This window comes from Amblyomma mixtum, chromosome 2 (genome assembly GCF_055824585.1).
Source record: "Amblyomma mixtum isolate Tamu chromosome 2, ASM5582458v1, whole genome shotgun sequence".
NCBI lineage: Eukaryota > Metazoa > Arthropoda > Arachnida > Ixodida > Ixodidae > Amblyomma > Amblyomma mixtum.
Window position 1 is genome coordinate 43,511,279 of NC_143013.1, and position 20,265 is coordinate 43,531,543.

A 20,265-nucleotide genomic window follows, 5' to 3' on the forward strand; every position below is an offset into this window, starting at 1 on the left:
GCTTTCTAGCAGCCACGCTCTGCTCACATTGACTTGCATGCAGCGGAGATAGTGAAAACGGCGAGAGCTTTCATCCTGGAGTTCGATTTTTTTACGTGACACCTCTATAATGCGAGGAAGCCACCCTAGCTGGCGTTTGAGCTGCCACCGCCACGTGCTGAGGTGCTGAGCAGGGAAGCCAACCAACTGGGAGTGGCCGCTTGGTTTTTCGCGACCTCTGCAATCGCTGCCACAAGCGTCTTTGAAAAGGTGCAAAAACTGCGGAAAGCGTCTCTCCAAGTTTCTGTTCTTTTGTTCACTAAATTTCGCTTCTCCAGAGTCAGTTTTAAACAAAATTTTACATGACAAATTTCGGCTATATCAAACTAGTTTATGATGTTAGTTTATGACGTAGTTTATGATGTTAGTTTATGTTTGTCAGTTTATGATTTTTACCAGTTCACAATAACGAAGTTTCACTGTGTGTTTGATTTCTTTTTTTAACACTGCTTATTGTTTCTTTTTTCCTTATGTTCATTTTGCGTGTCACTGTTCAATCGCACCTTGGTCCTTGTAGCCATTGCGCTATTTCTAGTTTCGTTTATTGCACAGTTTGTCATGTTAGAGGTTCCCTGTTGTATTTCTATGTTTGCCTTTTTGCCATTCCTTTGTGTAATACCGATACAAAGAGGGCCTTTAAGGGTTTCTTTGAAATAAATTACATAAATAAATAAATTACCTGGATGCTCTCTGCTTCTCCCACACCGCTCACAAGACTCAGCAGAGAAAAATATAAAATCAGCCTGCAGACTCTTTCAGGCACATTTTCGGCCAGGGCCCAGACAGTAGAATCCAAGTCCTGGACTTCCACAACCTACGTGTAAAATAGAGATTCGTACCTTTGAAAGACCTGTGCCAGCGCTTCTTGAAAAGAAGCAGAGAGGAAATAGGGGCAAAAGGTAAAAGCACCGCAATGACATAAAGCAGTGGCTGTGCACACAACTGCAGGAACTTCTACGGCGTATTCCAATCGGTGTTCCAGAGCATGTTTTCATGCTGCACAAACAAACTCTGGTTTCAATGGGCAATTTGGGTTCAGCTCCCGGGTTCAATCAAGGAACAGGAGCAGTTCGGTCCATGCTGGACGCCTCTGCCTTGCCCCACACAGTCAGAAGCATATTTCATCTCATTTCATTTATTGAAGCCTTAAGGGCCCGTGGGCATTACATAAGGCGGGGGCAAGAACAGTGTGTAACAACATATGGTACTAGCTCAACAAAAACAAAAAAGCAATGAAACGAAACAGAGCAAAAAAAAACCATTAAAGGAGACAGTAACACAGGATCAGATTATTTGATGACGCCTAATACATCACGTAAGACACAGGTGATTCACTAATTCAGTGCGGAAAATTGCTCGCTCTGTGCAAGAAGCAATATTATCAGGCAGGGCATTCCATCGGGCTATTGCATCTGGAAAGAATGAATCATTCATAGCTGATGTGCGGCCTTTCATGGGAGCTATGGGATGAGTGTGGTTTAGGCGAGGGGATATTCTTGATGGCGGCTGTAGCAAAGGATGCCTGTTAATAGGGCGGTAGAAAAAGGAATGAAGGAGGCATAGGCGTGATACGATGCGACGTGATTGGAGACTTGGGAGGGAAAGGGCTCGTTTTAATGCAGTGACACTACTATACCGCGAGTACTGCATGTGACATGATAAACCACGCAGCTCGATTTTGGACGGCTTCTAATTCATTTGTAAGGTATGCTTGTTGTAAGGTATATCTTCTGTTTTCCGGGAACCGTGGTGAATATTGTGCCCCTTCGTGGATTCAGAGCCTTGCTCTGAAATGCCAACTGGAATATGCCATTAGTGTCCAGGGCACCATACTACACCTCAGAAAATGCACTTTGTTAACTCTCCTTCTCTTTCGTCACACAAAGCAACAAGCCAGAAGTACAGCTGCAAACAGAAGAATATGGACCATGCTTCAGCAGTGAAAGACTTCAGCCGCATCACCTAGCAAAAAGTGATGGACATTTAATGCATCTACAAGCATTACTTACGCACAAAGGCTGCTAACATTTCTGTTTTTGTTAAAGAATGCAATCCATATTATTCTGTCCATGAAGGTATGCTTCCTCTTAAACCCCTCTATTAGAGATTTTTTAATTTATTTTTATTTATTTATTTGAGCCTCAAGGGTCCCCAGGTGGGACATTACATGAGGGGTCTCTCTTTAGCACACATTCTATGAAAGCTGTTCATCCTTTATTCCATTCCAAAGACTTATATTGTCCCACGCAACCTATTTCAACAGTTGCTGCATTCTCTTGCCCTGTCATTCTACTGCAGTTCTAATGACCCAGTAAGAATACTTTGGCCCAGGCAAGCTGGTCATATCAGCCTGCCTGAAATAAACACAAAATGTGCTCACTGCTATGCATATAAATGCTTCTCTCTGTTGAACTGCTGGTTTGCCCTGCTCAAATTTCCCAAAGGCATGGCAGCAGTTTTCCTGATAACAACATATCAAGGTATGCTATTCACTTCTTTCAGTCAGATTGTAAACGAAGTGCATGCAAATAGTGATCTGTAGCAAAAACAGTAAAAATGCATTCTCATCATGCCTGAAATAGCGGCACTATCTGTTGACATGACAGCATGTCCACCACCACAGTAACAAATTAGCTGCAACAAAGCACGAAGGGAAGTTTTGCCCTCATATCGAAAGGTTGTGCAGCTGCTCTAGTTATTCTGGAATTTTCTCTTTTTTTTTATATAGTATAATATAAATCAAACGGTTTAGCCGGCTTGGTTTCCAAAATTATGCTGCCACACTATGCCACAAGCCTACGAGGGCAGTACTGAAAAAATGCAGCATTGGCATGCACGGGATGTTAGTACGGTGCTTCGCATCCACTTGTGATGGAACCTGCTGTAGCTGCATCACTGTAAAGGAACATTTGATAAGAAGTGTTCGTTTTATTTTTCCGGTTATAAACCCAGATGAATCTCATATTAACGAAGCTGAAGGGCGAAGCCATAGTTTCGTAACAGCCCGTGCTGAGCGAGGTTTCAAAGGAAATCGTTATTCCTTCGTTATAAATGTGTTCATTATAACGAGGTTCAACTGTATATGTGCAAGGAGAGCCACCTGGAATTTAACAGGCTAACCCTTCGACCGGGATCGAGTGGGAACATGTAGCAGAGTTTCAGGTTGAGCATGCTTAGAGCTTCAATCGGGACCAGATTTGATCTCGATCAAAAGTGCCTGTGTGAAAGCAGTGTCAAAAAGCCGTGAACAAAAAAATACTTGATGCTGCCGCTGTAGTTTGCTTGTGAAAACTGCCTGAAGGTGATACTTGCATTTTGTTTTTGGCCCTTTCAACCTTACAAAAGTTCATTTTCAGTGACGGTAGCTTCTTTATTACAATACAGTCAACAACAAGCCAACTTCTATTTTCCCTGAATATCTTTTCAACACAATGGCTACACCAGATACATGCAAATTAATTTCAAGTTCTGCTTTAAAACTCGCTCTAGCTTCATTCATTTCTCTCCTTACTTCTGGTACCCCTCAGTTCTTGATGCAAAACAATGAAGTAACAAAGAAGCCCTTCAAACTTTGTCTCACCTGGGTATATAGATTGATGAGCTTCGTGGCAGTTGCAGCCGTGGCATACATCAGAATGGGCTGCCAGCCATGCAGGTAGTGGCCAATCTGGTCGGGTGCAGCCTTTATTACCTCCACCACAAAGGAGAGGCAGCGGTCGTACTCATACGGATGCTCCATGGTCAGCAGGGTGGCGGTGACCACAAAGTTCATGTTCCTTCCCGGGAGGAAGAACATCAGAACACCATCAACTGAGCAGGGGTGCATGGTATCGTAAAAGACAGTTAAGGGGGGATGTGGGTCTTGAGGTCGAAAAAATCGCAAAAAGCCGATCTTTTGAAAAAGTTTTTCATACTGAATAAACTTCAGACTATACCTCCGCGAAACATCCATGCTCAAAACAATCCAAAAGTATAAAAAATGAATAGTTTGAGACTCATGCAGCTGAAAAATGATGTGTGAGCTTCGAACTGACGTTATACTTCACGCGATCACAATTCTGAAACCGCTCCCCAACCACCATCATAGCCATTGTTTGAAAGCTTGTTTCGCGCACTTTCGTTTGACACATTCCAAGATGGCATCAGAGCAGCATAGCAAACACTACAGAAATTTGCTACAACTTGATTACCCGCAACTCAATAGGTGCACACAGAGTTCAAGTCTTGTTATCTCCATTCATGACCCTTCAAATGCAGTCTCTGCCTTACGGGCTTTTTCTTGTTTGCCTTGGGAAATTGAAATGAGATTGGTATCATTTTATTCGGAAGGAGCAGAGCTGTGCAGTGATGCTATTTTTGCCGGCGTTCACATTATAAATTAAATTTATTGAATTGCTTTTCTAAATTAGCAGCTAAACCATTTTGCATGTTCTATTCATACATTTTTTACCAATGTTATTTCACTGATGCAGGTGTCAAGACAGCACCACCACACAAAGTGCGCCTTGGGTGGTGCAGCTCTGTAAAAGTTTCTAATAGTTTATAACATCTTCTGGCTAATGGCCTGTAATGAAGAGCCCAATCAAAACCACAAAACCACAAAACTCCTTGTAACTCATGTTCTTGTTGAACAATCAAAACCTAATTGTATATTTGCACTCAAGATCAAGATTGTGCAGAATTTTTTTTTTTTTTTAATTTTTAAGACCCACATCTACCTTCATCCACATCCAAGTTCATAGAAAAAAAAAAAAAATCAGGAAACTAAACAGTTCAAGTGATGACAATTCAAGCTCAGGGGGCTTGGCAGTAATAATCAGAATTAAAGGGCAACATCAGAAGAAAAAATAAGAAAATCTGACCCCACAGGATAAAAAAAAAATGCTGACCCCATCAACAATAAAAACAAGTTCATGAGTGCACATCACTCACTACAATCTTTGGACATTGGCTGCTACTAAGTATAAACTCGTCTAACAGAGACAAATTAGTACAGTTGCCAGCAGAAGGCTAAAATTGGTTGTTCTATTCTGTCTAAGACATTATATAGTCTAGAAAGGTCACAACATATATAAGTCACTGCTAGGGCAAAGCAAACCTCAGATAACTAACCTCAAAGCAAAAAGTATGAGGTCACTAAGGACTGGAGCCTCGGATTTCACCACCATGCTTTGTCTGGCTTAGCGGCCTTCTGGGCAACCGAAGTAACATCCTACAGTTCTCTCAATAGAGGTTAAGGTTGTGACTTAACAGCAGTTACAGTGACAAGCACAGTACGGTACCAAGATACTGACAGCATGGCACATAAAGAACTTTGCATGGCATGCAATCTCTGGTTTATCTCGCACACAGGAAAACAGAATGCCTGGAACAAAATGCGAGTCTTACACCTTTCATGAGCACACCACACAGTCTTCACACAGTCTCCACACTACACCATGCAGTCCCTCAGAATCACTAGATTATAAGCCCGCTTACCGAGATATTTGACCAAATATTTAGGGGAATCCCCCAAGGTGGAGTAGATTTGTAATAAGGGAGTAATTACTCATTGACGTCCACCCGAGCGCAGCCATACGGCCACAAAGGAAAGCTATACAGCTTTCACAGAAACTTCGTAGTTAAAGAAAAATTCGTCCTGGTCCGGGGTTCGAACCCGGGACCACCGCTACACCGGAGCAGTCGCTCTACCAATTGAGCTAACCGGGACGGCAAGCTTATGGTAGGGCGAGAGCGAATTGATCTATAACTCAAAGTGGGAACAGTGTTTGACCAAATATTTAGGGGAATCCCCCAAGGTGGAGTAGATTTGTAATAAGGGAGTAATTACTTATTGACGTCCACCCGAGCGCAGCCATACGGCCACACGGTATAGCTTTCCTTTGTGGCCGTATGGCTGCGCTCGGGTGGACGTCAATGAGTAATTACTCCCTTATTACAAATCTACTCCACCTTGGGGGATTCCCCTAAATATTTGGTCAAACACTGTTCCCACTTCGAGTTATAGATCAATTCGCTCTCGCCCTACCATAAGCTTGCCGTCCCGGTTAGCTCAATTGGTAGAGCGACTGCTCCGGTGTAGCGGTGGTCCCGGGTTCGAACCCCGGTACAGGACGAATTTTTCTTTAACTACGAAGTTTCTGTGAAAGCTGTATAGCTTTCCTTTGTGGCCGTATGGCTGCGCTCGGGTGGACGTCAATGAGTAATTACTCCCTTATTACAAATCTACTCCACCTTGGGGGATTCCCCTAAATATTTGGTCAAACACTGTTCCCACTTCGAGTTATTGATCAATTCGCTCTCGCCCTACCATAAGCTTGCCGTCCCGGTTAGCTCAATTGGTAGAGCGACTGCTCCGGTGTAGCGGTGGTCCCGGGTTCGAACCCCGGACCAGGACGAATTTTTCTTTAACTACGAAGTTTCTGTGAAAGCTGTATAGCTTTCCTTTGTGGCCGTATGGCTGCGCTCGGGTGGACGTCAATGAGTAATTACTCCCTTATTACCGAGGTATGCTAACAGTAAAGTTTCACAGGTTCTTTCGTCTTCCTTATTGCACCAGCGGTGCCCCGCCAGAGACGGTTTGTTCCAACTGGAAGACTGAAGCTCTTCGCACCAGGGGTGCCCGTCAGAGACGGTCTTGTGTTCAGTTGAGACGCAGGGGTAAGGCGAACACTTCAAATTTTATGTACAGTATTTACAATAGATACAAGTTAAGGCACTAGACACATTAAGCAGCAAAAAGGACAAACCAAACAACAAAAAGGTGGATCTGGCTAATACTAGGGGAGGCCCCTACTCGGCGTTGCCGAAGATGCGTTGCATCTCACCTTAGCCCAGAACCCCGCTTCCAGCTCCGGGGCCCGGTTTTAAAGACTTAAAGGCCCGGCCCACATTTGGTGGCTTCCAATCATGTTACGATGTTCACATGATTGGTTTATCGAGAGCCTGGCCAGCCCTCCAGCTTCCGTAGGGCAAAACGCCCTTTCCACAAACCCAAACGCACGGTCGTGTCAAATGAAAATAAACACAAATATACATTCGTGCTCGGTACCGCATGTCGGGTGGACACCCGTACTTCCCGGCGCGTTCGCGAGCGGCCGCGTTCCAAGAAAGGAGACGCTCCGCTTTGAGTGCCCCCAGCCGCGTTCCGATGACCCCCGCGAACGCTACCGATACCTTACACTAACAATCCACCAATTTGTGGCTTTGTCACCAATTTTATGGCGATATCTCTATAGGAATGGCGAATTATTTCATAAAGCTAAAATGAACATCAATATAAGCTCACGAGGCACATTTTCATGCTTCCTCATGTTACTAAGCCAACTAGGAGAATTAAAAGCCAGACCAGAATTTTCGCTGTTGACCCTACACATTGCTAGCAAATGATGCAGGAAAATTACTTTTTTTTTTTTTTTAAATGCAAGGCTACCCTGCACACAAGCAAGGATTCATCCACAGTAATCATAGCAGAGAGATGGTCCAAGGAGAAAACCAATTCTCAGCAAAGAACCAGGGGCAATGAACATGCACGCCCTTGTACTCACTGCCTCGACTGTCCCAGTCTGGGGTCTCGGAACAGTATGCCATGTTTGTACGAACAGCACACTGAAATCAGAAACTTGTAGGCAGTGCTCTGCACCAATTCCATATCTTCTTTCGACGCTTCCTGGATATAAGAAGAATCCAACGTGCAGCCAATCTTTTTCAGACAACACGAAAGACGTGATAAGATTACAAATGTAACCAAACCAAGCACATTATGCTACAAAAGTGTCTCTGTATTACCTACACTCATGAAAGAGCCCAAAAATATGAGGCACAGCATGTATAGGTCACACAAACATAAAAAAATAAAAAGGGAAAGCAACTTTGCTGACTTAACAGACAAGGGAATGGGTGAGAGGAGCTCACTAAGACGTACATGACGGAAGCCAACAGCCTCCAAAACTAAGAAGCATAGGGTACCTTTCTTTTTGTTTTTCTTTTAATTTGTGGCGTTCATCACTGGGACATTAACAGGGGATTTATTTCAAAGATAACTGATTATAAACCAGAAGAAAAAGCCACATGCCGCAGGTGGAATCCGAACCCACGACTTCCAAATTTCGCATCCATGCTCTACCAACTGAGCTACAGTGACGGCTGTCCAATCTTCTGCTTTCACGCATATTTATGTGCAGAGTAACAAATATGTAACACATGTGTAGCATATGTACAGTGTAACAGCTTCCACCCTCACTGTTCGATCACATTTCACGTGGCACTCGCGGAAATACGGGACACACTGGTGCTGGTGAACACTTTCAAGGTTAGGTTATAATGCAAATAAATACCCCCAAAAGATTGAACAGCCGTCGCCGCTGCTCAGCCGGGAGAGCACCGGACGCGAAACCTGCTAGCATGTTAGCTTTATCTCGCCGAAACTGGCTGTAACTGTTAACTACCACAAAATCGTCAGATCGTGCTGTCACACAGCAAACACCTCTGAAGCGAATGATGCCAAACACTGGCGACACGAATGCGGGTGACGCGGGGATGCAACTTTGTCGGCTCAACGTTTTTGTTGATGATGGCTAGACGGACGGGTGGGCAGATGTATGAAATTAAATTTTAACTTGCGCAAAAAAATCTATTGGAGCTGTTTTTCCCTCTGTAATGAAGCCTTCCCTCAAACTGATGTCAACTTTTAAGGAAAAAAGTGGGTTCATTTTTTTTTTCCCTCAACTGAGCCGCACGGACACCTTGTGAGTGTCGTTACACGGGGTTACTGTAGTACAGTCTAGCCCGTTTATAACGAAGCCACTTATAGCAAAATAGCGGTTATAACGAAGGGATTTCAATTTTCCATTCCCATTTTTGCATTTTCAATACATTTTGGGTCCGGTTTTAACGAAGTAAATAAGAGCGCGTCAGCGGATATAACGAAGAGATTTAATACCAACCGAAAAATAATCTGCCAATCAACACATCTTTGCGTCCTTGAGGCGATTTTTTCCGCGAAAATAACAGCAAAATTCAGCTGACGGCGTCCTTTCGTGGCGTCGTCTGCTCTCCTGCGGAGCGAAAGGTTGCTTCACTGCATCGCATGGCACGCCGGTCTCGTGTTGCGCCGTCCTTGAACGGCGTCACGGCGTAGAGCGGTAGAGCACGCCGCACAGGGGAAAAATGTAAAAAAGAACAGAGACGATTTTTTTTTTTTCGATGACGTCGCAGAGAGCGGCCGTCTTGGCCAATCGCGGTTCTCTATTTTGCTTTCTCCCTGCGGTGCGCAAGGCAGAGAGAAAGCGCGGCAGCATTGTGCATGTTGGAAGCGTGGCTCATTTTTATCGTTATCGCGGATCGTTGTATGTTGTTTATAAGGACAGAGTTATTCGACTTGATCTAGCTGGTGAACGGACAACTGAGCGTAGTGTCACACTGTTCCAGGTTGGGAGCACGGTGAACGCCGTGCTCCCAACCTGGAACAGTGCGACACTCATGGAGTGTCATGGAAGAGACCTTGGCGGAGAGCGCCTCCGACAGCGAATGCGACGATACTAGTTGTGCCCCTAAGCCGGTCACCTCCGCAGCGGCCATCGCAGCTGTTGACACGCTACGGATGTACCTCGGGAGTCCGGAGTTCGACCAGATCTTTGGTTCGCAGTTGGATGGTATGGAAGCCGCAATCCTAAAGTCCGCACTCGCGAAACGTGTTCAGGGGACGCTGGACAACTTCTTTCAGCGGCAATAAATCGGTATGCCGATGTTTGCATTTTTTTTTTTCGTAGTCCGCATATTACGAAATAGCGGATATAGTGAAGTGATTTTCGATTCCCGCCGACTTCGTTATAACCGGGCTAGACTGTACTACTGGTTCAACAGCTGCATGTGCGGCACTCACCACCACAGCTTCGGGGTCCTCCTTTTCTGACTCCCGCTGCGCCTTGTACTTGTTCCATCGGCCAGACAACATCCATGGCTTCGGCCCTTCCCAGCTCAGCAGCTGAGTGACATACTTGAGAGTCTTGTCATTCAGCATCTTCAGCTTGATGGTCTTTGTGAAGGACATGTTCTCTACAACCTTAATCCAGAAGAAACAAACAAAAGGCACTGAGAGCAGGCGTCTCAAATAATCACAGGAAAACTCGAAACTCTTTCGAGTTTTGAAAAAATAATGAAAAAATGATGAAATAATGAAAAAATAAAAAACCGTGAAAGAGGAAGTCAAACGTCCAATGAGGTGGAGGCAACTTGACCCTAAGGAGGTCCTTCAAAAATGATTACTGGCAGTTCAGACAAGGCTTTGGTGCAAGAAGAGAAAATACTGAAAGTTATGCCTTCTGGCAGTGCCACAGTAATTTCAAACAGCACTTGAAAAACCATTTAATTCTGCAAGCATATGGAAGCCAGGAAATAAAACTGCTTTCATGCATTTGTTTAACTTCCACCATGAGGCACATATTGCTTTCGAGCACCGGCATGTGCTCTTGAGCACATGCAGGCGAGCTGTGCACACTGGTACTTCACCGCATTGCTCAACAGCAGATCGCAGCGTGGGAAATGCGCATTCCATGTCACTAAGTGAAAATAACACCACCTTACTCACCTTTGTCTGAAACGTTGACAAAAAACTGCATATGAATGATGCACGGTCATACAGGAGGCCAGGAAAAATATTGTTTACAAGTCCTGGAAATGAAAATTTACGAAAAAGTTCGAGAGCGCAACGCAATGGTAGAATACTCTACCTTGCAAAAACATAACTGTCAATATAGTTCATCAGCTTTAAGGCGCTAGGACTGTGGGCTATGTGTGGCCGCAAACACAGCAAGAAAACTGCAAGACACATCAGCAAGCATATATTGCGAATGTCATAATGTGTTCATTAAGAAGTACTTCCTTGTGGCTTTGGTCCCATCAGAGATTCACAAATGACTGCCACTGTCATGTCACTCATTGAATGCTTACAGTTCTGATGTGACCAAGATTGTGATGCAAGCACTAAAAATCTGCAGTGAGATCTAGCTTCTTAACCTCTCTCACAGCTTTTTTTTTTTTGTAATTAGTAGGGGTGTGTGAGTACTGAAATTTTCAAAAACAAATGAAAGCGAATATGAAGAAAAAACGCCTTTGAATACTGAACTGAAAAACTAAACTGTGAAAAACAACTCCAGAAAAAGGTAAGCCGGAAAATGCTTCTCCTTACTTTTTTAAACACCGCATGGTCTTTACAACCGAAATAAACAAACCTAGACTGCCTCAGCACAGTACAAAAGCAAAAAGTCTGACATTCATAGAAATGTGTACTGTTTGATTAAACATCATAACAGTATACGACCTGTACAGTGGTCATGCAAAATGAGTAACAAAATGAAATCCATGAATGATGCATTACTGGCATCTAAAAATAACAGGACTTCAGACCTCAGGATACCAGAAAAAATGCCCCAATTATTTAAACGTCGATTTATTTATTGCCACCCCCCGGGAAAAAAAAAAAAAAAGATGCCGAAAATTCGAAAATGCAGTGAAACTTTGTGAAAAGGCTTCATTGTACAAACATTGAAAAGCCCGTGACGAGCGCACAGTTCCAGCGTGATGGAAGAACGATGCGAACGCAAGCAAGAGGAACACACATTGGCATCAGAATTGCTAGTCTGCCTCGAAAACAGAAAATAAATTACCAGTGACACGCTAGTCAGTGTCTAAAAGCAGCGCATAGATGTATTCAGATAGTGGCAAATGCGTGGCCTATAGCTGCGGGTTAGAGGCTAAGCTCAGAAACCTAAACTATGCGTGCTGGTTGCTTCTTGGCTAGAGACAGGGCCTTCCTGTTGTCATCACGCCTGGCGTTACGCACGGACAACACAGCATCGTGTAATAGGCGGCGGTGGCACCTTGACTCGGTCAGGAGCCCCACGTGAAATTGTGAAATTCAACAAGTTGGCTTTCCCGCACATCATATCTGCCCAAAATGAGATGGCGGACCTCAAGCTAGAACAGTTATGAAGGTGACAGGATGAGTGCGATGGGTGCGGCCATTAAGTATGTGCACACTACGGATGGATGAAACTAAGATCCCTGCTCTTTATCAATGCAATCCCCTCCAAAGCAAAGAGAGGGGTGGCTGTTTGCAAGGCCACAGCAAAACTGCTGAGTGCTTCCCTCAGACCCTGAAGAGAAAGACATTTCCTGATAATGCAGCCCTTAAAGGCCCCTTCCCTGCTAAACGAGTGAGTGAAACTCTTACTTTCCATTTTGTTCATTTTACTTGTTTTATTATTATTACTAGTGGTTTTTATTGATAATAAAACGGAAGGAAAAGATATTGCTAGCCTCAGCATCTGATGTGCAGCCAGCAGAAATTAAAGGACAGGGACAGAACAGCAAGGGGGAAAGAAAGAGGGGAATGACTGAAAGAAAGGACAGGAGTAGGGTGGCCCTATACTTTCACAGACACATCACCCCTGTCCAGAATTTAAGAAGGGCTGTGAGGCTGTTTTGTCAAAAAAAAATTATTTTAGATTTGGCGACCCTCTGAAAGAAGATTTCTTTAGTTTTCACAAAATATATCACACTTGAGTATTTGTGATTTCGAAATTGCTGTTTTCATCCTTTCTCACTCTCCTGTTGAGAGAAAAGTGGAACTACAATCATTAGTGGAACTACAATCAATAGCGTAAGTCAGTTTGTATATTTATGACATGACTACACAACTCATGGGTGGCAATTTTACAGCACCGAGAAAGAAAAAACACAATATATATTTATTTTTTGCTCAAAGCACATAATTTAAGTCCCAGTTGTGTAACATCACCATTTCTACTCTCATACAAAATTTCAGGAATCTGCATTCAGTAGATTTAAAGAGGTACATAAGTGAAAAAAATTAATGAAAAAAAAACACTACAAGGCAAAATTCAGATTTAGTTTTGAGCTCTAGCAAGCTGCGTCCATTCAGAAGATTGCTAGCAAATTTCATAGGCATAGTTTTTTACTATGACTAGTACAAAGCAACACTTTGAAAACTTTTTTCAATGCCTCATCCCATCTTAATTCCCCCTCCCTTTCTCTCCCACATCACCTCACTACAAATATCTTGGTCCAGTCCCCAGTGGTTCTCTGTAGCAGGTGGTTGGCCATCTTGTTCTCACCACATGTGACATGTGAAAAAGCCCACTAGCGGAATTTCACACACGGTCCAAGCATACCAGTGCCCAAATATAACATGTCCACGTGATAAACCACGGTGAAGAAAGCAAAGAACATGCCTTTGTACTGTTTTCCTGACACTTTAAACTCGACCTTCAGATAATCTGCCCACATACTGTGGCTTTTCCATGGTCAGAGTTCTGAAAGTCAGTGTAGTATTCAATCCCTGCTGAACATTCAGAGATTTTCGAATATTTAAAAATTTCTGGATATTGGGCAGCGATCAAATACCCCGCTGAGTTTCATATATCTGACCATGGCAAAATTAGAAACTTCTCGAATATCAATATCTCGAATCGAATATGAACCGAATGACAAAGATATATGATTTGTACTTAAAATTTTGAACATAGCTGTATTGCTGTACATGCACCATGCAGGCTACCTCATTAGTAATATTCACAAACTGAATTTCTTATTTCTTTACCCAGCCGTCTCAGCAAAGCCTTCAAAGTTCAGGTTACACCACACACATAAACATCCACATACTTATTTATACCGAGAATACAGCAGACCAGCTCACTCACCTTTGGCCTGAAGGACCTGGCGTGCAACAGAGTTGCTTCCAATGACAAGGATTGACATCAACAAAAAAACAGCGCATGTTCTGACATCCTCAGGATCCTACAGTGAGAATCATAGAGAAGGAAAGGCAGATGGAAAAAACTAATTACTAAAAATGCACACTTCTGGTAGCAATGAATCTTCAATACAATATAAACTATTTTCAGAAGCAATGCTGTGTAGAAAAAGTAATCAGTATTGATGGTGGAAAAACAGCGCAAACTAAGACAGAGAACACAGAACAAGAGGGGAGACACTGTAGTGTCTCCCCTCTTGTTCTGCGTTCTCTGTCTGAGTTTGCGCTGTTTTTCCACCATGAATTCACACCAACTAGCCCAAATGTCTGCTCTGCTACAGTTAATCAGTATTGCCCAGCAAATGCCAAAAACTAAAGGTAAGTCAACCACTGCATAAAATTACATTGGGCTACCCTTAACAAATAACTACTGATCTACACCTCTGACTATCATCAAGTAAGCTAAATGAGTTCATTTAACACAATCATAACCTCACTTGCAGCTTACCAAGGAGTCTGCTGCCTAGCTAGCTGTATTTTTAAGAAACAGTAATTTCTCTACGATAACCAGCCAGTAAACAGCAAATGCTGCACCAGCAGCTAATCGCAAAATGACAAGTCAAATAGTGTTAGCCTCTGCCCTCACGCATCTGCACACAAGCTCAATTACAGACTGGCCCAATGCCTTACAGCATTTCCCTAGTGAAGCACGATGTCTCAATTTATAACGCAAATGGAGAGGGGCTTTTGCATACAAAATCCAGCAAATGCAGCATCACACTAACAGCAGGGCACCAAATTGTAATTTTAAGAACACTTTAAGTCGCTGCAAAAATTAAAATCATTTAATCAGAGACAGGATGAGTAAAACCAGATATCACAGCACTACAACATTCCCGGTGTGTAGAACAATGCTGCCATCATCCTCCAAGGTTAAGGTCCCTGATACACTCATGCAACAACAACATATGCAAGAACCTTTCTTCCATGCTGAGTGTGAAATGCCCAGCAACAATGAGAAAGTACTGCTAAAGTACAACTGTACATTGTAACCTGTACTATGAACTGTACCATGCCTTTACTGTGAGTTGTATTGTAAATGTATTGTGAATTGGAACCACATGTTGAATGCTTTATATTCCTTTCCAAAAATACTGTACTTGTTCTCATAGTCACTATCCACCTGCTGCGCTTTCCTTCTCTTGGAATCCAATCCATTATCCTTAACAATCACTGATTATCTTGCCTTCACATTACACGCCTTGTCCAAGCCTATTTATTCTTCCTGATTTCAACTAAGATGTCATTAACTCACGTTTGTTCCTTGATCCACTACGCTCTCTTCCTGTCTCCTAGTGTTACACTCCCTTTCCAAAGTTTCCTACATTGTAAATTTAAGTTCAACTGTTTTCGTTAGGCTCCATGTTTCATGCCCCATAGGTGAGCACCGGTAAGACAGACCTTTTATACGTTTTCCTTTTACGGGATACTGGTAAAATACTATTCACGATCTGAGAGTACCTGCTAAACGCTTTGAGTATGCCATATATAAGGGAAAATCACAGTTCCATGAGCTTCTTTCTTTTGCCATATCCTGTTGTGCCTTTCACACTATAGTACAAACACACTCATAAATTTTAAAGAAAAAAATTAAAAGAAAACATAATATCCAGAAGAATGTATGATCCAAACCACCTAATTTTGATAGATGTAACTGTTGAATGACTTACGAAAGCACTTATTGATAATTCCATTTCATAAAAGTGGCGATTAACATTTCTTGTCACAAGGTCTGAACAGCTCCTTTTCTAGTGCTCGCTGAATTCAGCCTGCATCTGAGTTGTCTTAACCCTTTGAAGGTTTTTGCCGTATATGTACGGCGGCGGTTTTCTGTCCCGCAAGGTCTTTGCCGTACGGGTACGGTTTCGATCTTCCGTTTGAAATTTTGCGCCAAAAGAACAATGCGTGCTCACTGGGGGGTGCTGCCACCTTTTAGGACTTACAAGAAGTGTTTGAATTTTGTGCTGCCTTCTTACGGAGATAAGCAGAACTTATGTCTAGCTTTAGCGCGGCGGCACAGACTGCGGCAACACCCCTTTTGTAGTTTTGGTTTCGCCGCGTGATCGCAACGGAGTCGCGCGAAATTTGAGTTTTCTTTTTGTCAGCACTATCTTGCAGGGGCTGCCGAAGTTGATTTCTATCTTTATTGGCGCTGCTCTTAGCTTGCTTATCACCATTGCTCGCGAGGTATTCTCGCCCTCTGTGGCAACGCGCCTACGCGGTTTCGATTCCGCCGCGGGATCGCAACGGAGTCGCGCGAAACGTGTTTTCTCTTTGTGGGCACTGTTTTGCAGAGGTGGCGAAAGTTGATTTCTATCTTTATTGGTGCTGCTCTTAGCTTGCTTATCACCGTTGCTATTCTATTCTATTGAACATTTTCCAGTTGTGAGTGATGCTGTCACCAAAGTACTGTTTCTAATTTTTTTTTTACTATTTATTCTCGATTATATACATTTTGTAGATTCAAGATCCGCAATAAAGTAATTTGACCACCTGGAAAAGTTTTCTTCAAAATAATTCGACCCTCAAAGGGTTAAACGCTGAAGAATCTTCGCAACACATCTGGCCTGTTGATGGCAATGACGAAAATAACCGAAATCTCTTCCTCGTCAATTTGGGTGCTTCGCCCCATGGCATCTGCGGAGGAAGTTACCACGTTCTTGGTTTTCTAATGCATTCTCAAGACCCAGCCCGCCTGTTTGTAAGTGTATCGCTGTAGCTCTCAGATAATTCGCCCCTTATCATTAAGCATCACAAAAAAGCGCTGCGGTTCTCCTCTTCAGGTCACGTCCCTGCACTAATGTCCCATTTGTAATTTGGCGCACTATTCTTCTCCCTCCCCCCTCCTCTTCTTCTTCCTCCTCCTCCTCCTCCTCCTCCTCCTCCTCCTCCCCCCCCCCCCCCCCCCCCCCCCTTCTAGAGTTTCACCCCTTTGCACCTAGGCACCACGGAGAAGCCACCCGGAAGAGTGACTGCTGCTGCACTCTAGCTTTCCATGTCACGTGAACCCGTGATTAGTCGGCCGACTTGTTCCCTTCAACATGCTTGCATGATTGCTAAACGCATTATAGAACCGGTGTTGAAATTTTAAACACTGCAGCTGGAAAATCGTGTTATCTGGGAACATATTAACCGTAAGAAAAATAGTGTAACTTTAAGGAAAATTTGTAGCAGCGGCGATTTTGAACATGTGATGTGAAGCTAGTGCAATACTAGATGAGGGACAGAAGAAAAAAGACACATAGAAGACGCTCACCAGCACTCTGCGTCTTCTTTCTTCTGTCTCTTGTCTAGTATTTGCTCTCGTGAATGTACGAATCAGGAAATCGTGTCAACAAGGTCTTTCTCTACTGTTTTTCTTTCCGTATCCTCATCAAGTTTCTGCGTAAAAAGGTTGCCTGCATTGCCCCTTTCATTCATACTACAATAATACCCAAGTTGGCACTGTTGGTATCATGTAAATAATTAAAAAGCCCTTAGTTCGCTAGATCCGAGGTGCAGACATAAAAGTTCATTATATCAGAGGTGGCATGCTTAGGTTCATTATATCCGAGGTAAAGCACTAAAGTTCGTTATATCTTTGGTGGAATACTAAGGTTTGTTACATCTGACATAGTACAGTACTAAGTTCGTTCATAGTCCAGTGGGCAGGTTTTCACCTGCCCACTGGTGAATGGCAGTCACCATTCTCGCTTGCACTAACCCCTCTAAAGCTGACACACTACTAAGTAACAGAGAGGCCCTTGCAAACCTTGCGGTTGCGTGTGTTGAACCACGTCGTGAAGTCGACCGTTTCAAAGTTGACCACGCTGGTGACGTAGCGTGCTCCCTCGGGGCCCAGGGTCACAATGGAGGTGAGGAGGCGCAGGGCAGCCCTGGCCATGCCGTACTTGGCCGTGCGGCACAGGGCCATGTGCATCAGGCGGCCGTACTTCTGCAGCATCTGCTGCACGGACACCAGTGCCGTGTTGACATACTGCTTGAAGTCCTCGGGCAATCTGCACAGGATGCGCTCTAGGGCCTGGTAGATCAGCTTGTGCTGTTGCAGAACAAGGGGGAATGGAGAAGGGATAATTAATAAGTGCTACAGGAAAGAAGCTACAGTGCTGCACTAGTTAACCCTTTGACAGTTGCTATAAGGGAGTAATTACTCATTGACGTCCACCCGAGCGCAGCCATACGGCCACAAAGGAAAGCTATACAGCTTTCACAGAAACTTCGTAGTTAAAGAAAAATTCCTTTGTGGCCGTATGGCTGCGCTCGGGTGGACGTCAATGAGTAATTACTCCCTTATTACAAATCTACTCCACCTTGGGGGATTCCCCTAAAAATATTTGGTCAACACAGTTCCCACTTTGAGTTATAGATCAATTTGCTCTCGCCCTACCATAAGCTTGCCGTCCCGGTTAGCTCAATTGGTAGAGCGACTGCTCCGGTGTAGCGGTGGTCCCGGGTTCGAACCCCGGACAAGGACGAATTTTTCTTTAACTACAAAGTTTCTGTGAAAGCTGTATAGCTTTCCTTTGTGGCCGTACGGCTGCGCTCGGGTGGACGTCAATGAGTAATTACTCCCTTATTACAAATCTACTCCACCTTGGGGGATTCCCCTAAAAATATTTGGTATGACAGTTGCTGTTGAGTACGAACGGTGGCGATCTTGTGTTTGAAATTTCCAGCTCTACTGAAAGTAGGTGCTTATGGAAAGATGGCCCATCTCTTGTGAAGAGCTGATTATATCTCGACTGGTGCTTCGTTTGGTTTACTGACATCACCCACGTAATGCTAACGCTCTTCACTTTGTTTACTCAGTTTATGCAGAAGTGTTCAGTTGTGTACTGTTGTTTCGTTATGGCCAAGCGCACCGTCTCCTCTTCTGGAAACAGCAGTGACAGTCTTCCACAGAAGTACTTGCCAAGTATAAAAAGTCTGAATCAGAGGACAGCAGTTTGTCTTTGGAAGAAGAACCACATACAACCAGTTCTGAGTTCGGGCCCAACACACCTGCAACGTCACGGAAGTGGGAGCAACCTGACAACGCTCAATGGGACATTCATCCTCATTTTTTTTTTATTTTTCTAATTAAATTCGCCATTTTTTTCATTCTGAAGCACAAATTTAAAAAAAAACAAAATGGGCATGTTTTCTGAAAAAAAATTAAATTAGACCTTAAGGTTAGCACAGAATAATGCAACTTGTAAAAGTATGCATGCTTGCATTCTGAAGGTAATATTGTCAGATAATAGTAACTAAACTAAAAAGACACACGATAGCAACACGAATGATGATAAGGAGTGAAAACAAGACACCATAACTATAACAACAATGGCAACAATAATAATACAGTCGAGGCCACTATAACAAACGTGACGCTGGAAAGAGATTGAGTACGTTGTATATGATGCTCCTAGTAAGTGGACTTCTCATTTTACAGCCCGAAATATGAACCCCTATGAAACTTGCATTGATTTCTTAAAACAGTTCGTTATACACTTCAGAACACGAAGCTTCTGTGCCTTCTAGACCAGACATACTTTATGTTCCTCATTGAGGCCGCAAGCTCCAACAGTTGGACTGCTTTAAGAACAGTATCTAACTAATTGTGGCTAAAGCGTTTACGGCAACTAGAGGCAGATTAGACTCCTCTTCAGCAGCACCAGATTCTCTGCATGCGGCACCACTCATGCTTCGTGTAGAATGGCTTAGTCAGTATAAGACTTTTGATGCCCGCATCATGATCCACACCAACGAAGCCATCTCAGGCTAAATCATGTCTGGCCATCTGTGCATCAACAACACATTGCCACACGCACGTATGGGTAGGTGCCGTACATGCCCAGGGACAGTAATGCTTTCGCATTCCCACACGTAAGCAGTCCTAAAGGTGCACTGAAGAGGATTCTGAACATGGCTTTTCGCCGCGGGAACTCGATCCACACGTTCCTAGCATTCTTAGAAGCAGTGACTTATTGCCCTGTGTGGCCGATTTCCCCAATTAAAACGAATTAACGTCTGGCTCCCGCCTTTTTTTTTTAATTCTGCCTCGTACGGTGGGCGGAGTCGACCAACGCGTGGAGCGCCTTTCACCCAGTCCCGTGAAGGCTTTGCTTTCGCTTTATTTTGTTTTTTAGCTTTCCATGAATGAATAGTTTCATTCGCAGCTAATATAGCCGCAAAATAAGCCCGAAGAAATAAAAATACGCGCGGACTATTTGCTACTACAGACTACTACGTATTACTCCGCCGATGGCAGAGCGGCAAGCCACCACAGGACTGGGTGAAAGGCGCTCCACGCGTTGGTCGACTCCGCCCACCGTACGAGGCAGAATTAAAAAATAAAGGAGGGAGCCGGACGTTAATTCGATTTAATTGGGGAAATCGGCCACACAGGGCAG

The 20,265-nt window shown here is 43.7% G+C and overlaps 1 protein-coding gene across 1 annotated transcript in view; it reads right to left on the reverse strand.

Moving 5' to 3' along the window:
- LOC149359154 (nucleolar pre-ribosomal-associated protein 1) overlaps positions 1–20,265 on the reverse strand; it is an 83,642-nt gene that overhangs the window by 58,822 nt on the left and 4,555 nt on the right. Inside the window, exons 3-9 of the mRNA XM_089571396.1 lie at positions 17,625–17,912; positions 13,761–13,857; positions 10,628–10,710; positions 9,923–10,102; positions 7,587–7,708; positions 3,620–3,815; positions 719–853 (exon numbers count right to left, since the gene is read on the reverse strand). Coding sequence (XP_089427522.1) covers positions 719–853; positions 3,620–3,815; positions 7,587–7,708; positions 9,923–10,102; positions 10,628–10,710; positions 13,761–13,857; positions 17,625–17,912 — 1,101 coding nt within the window. The remainder of the gene's footprint in view (positions 1–718; positions 854–3,619; positions 3,816–7,586; positions 7,709–9,922; positions 10,103–10,627; positions 10,711–13,760; positions 13,858–17,624; positions 17,913–20,265) is intronic.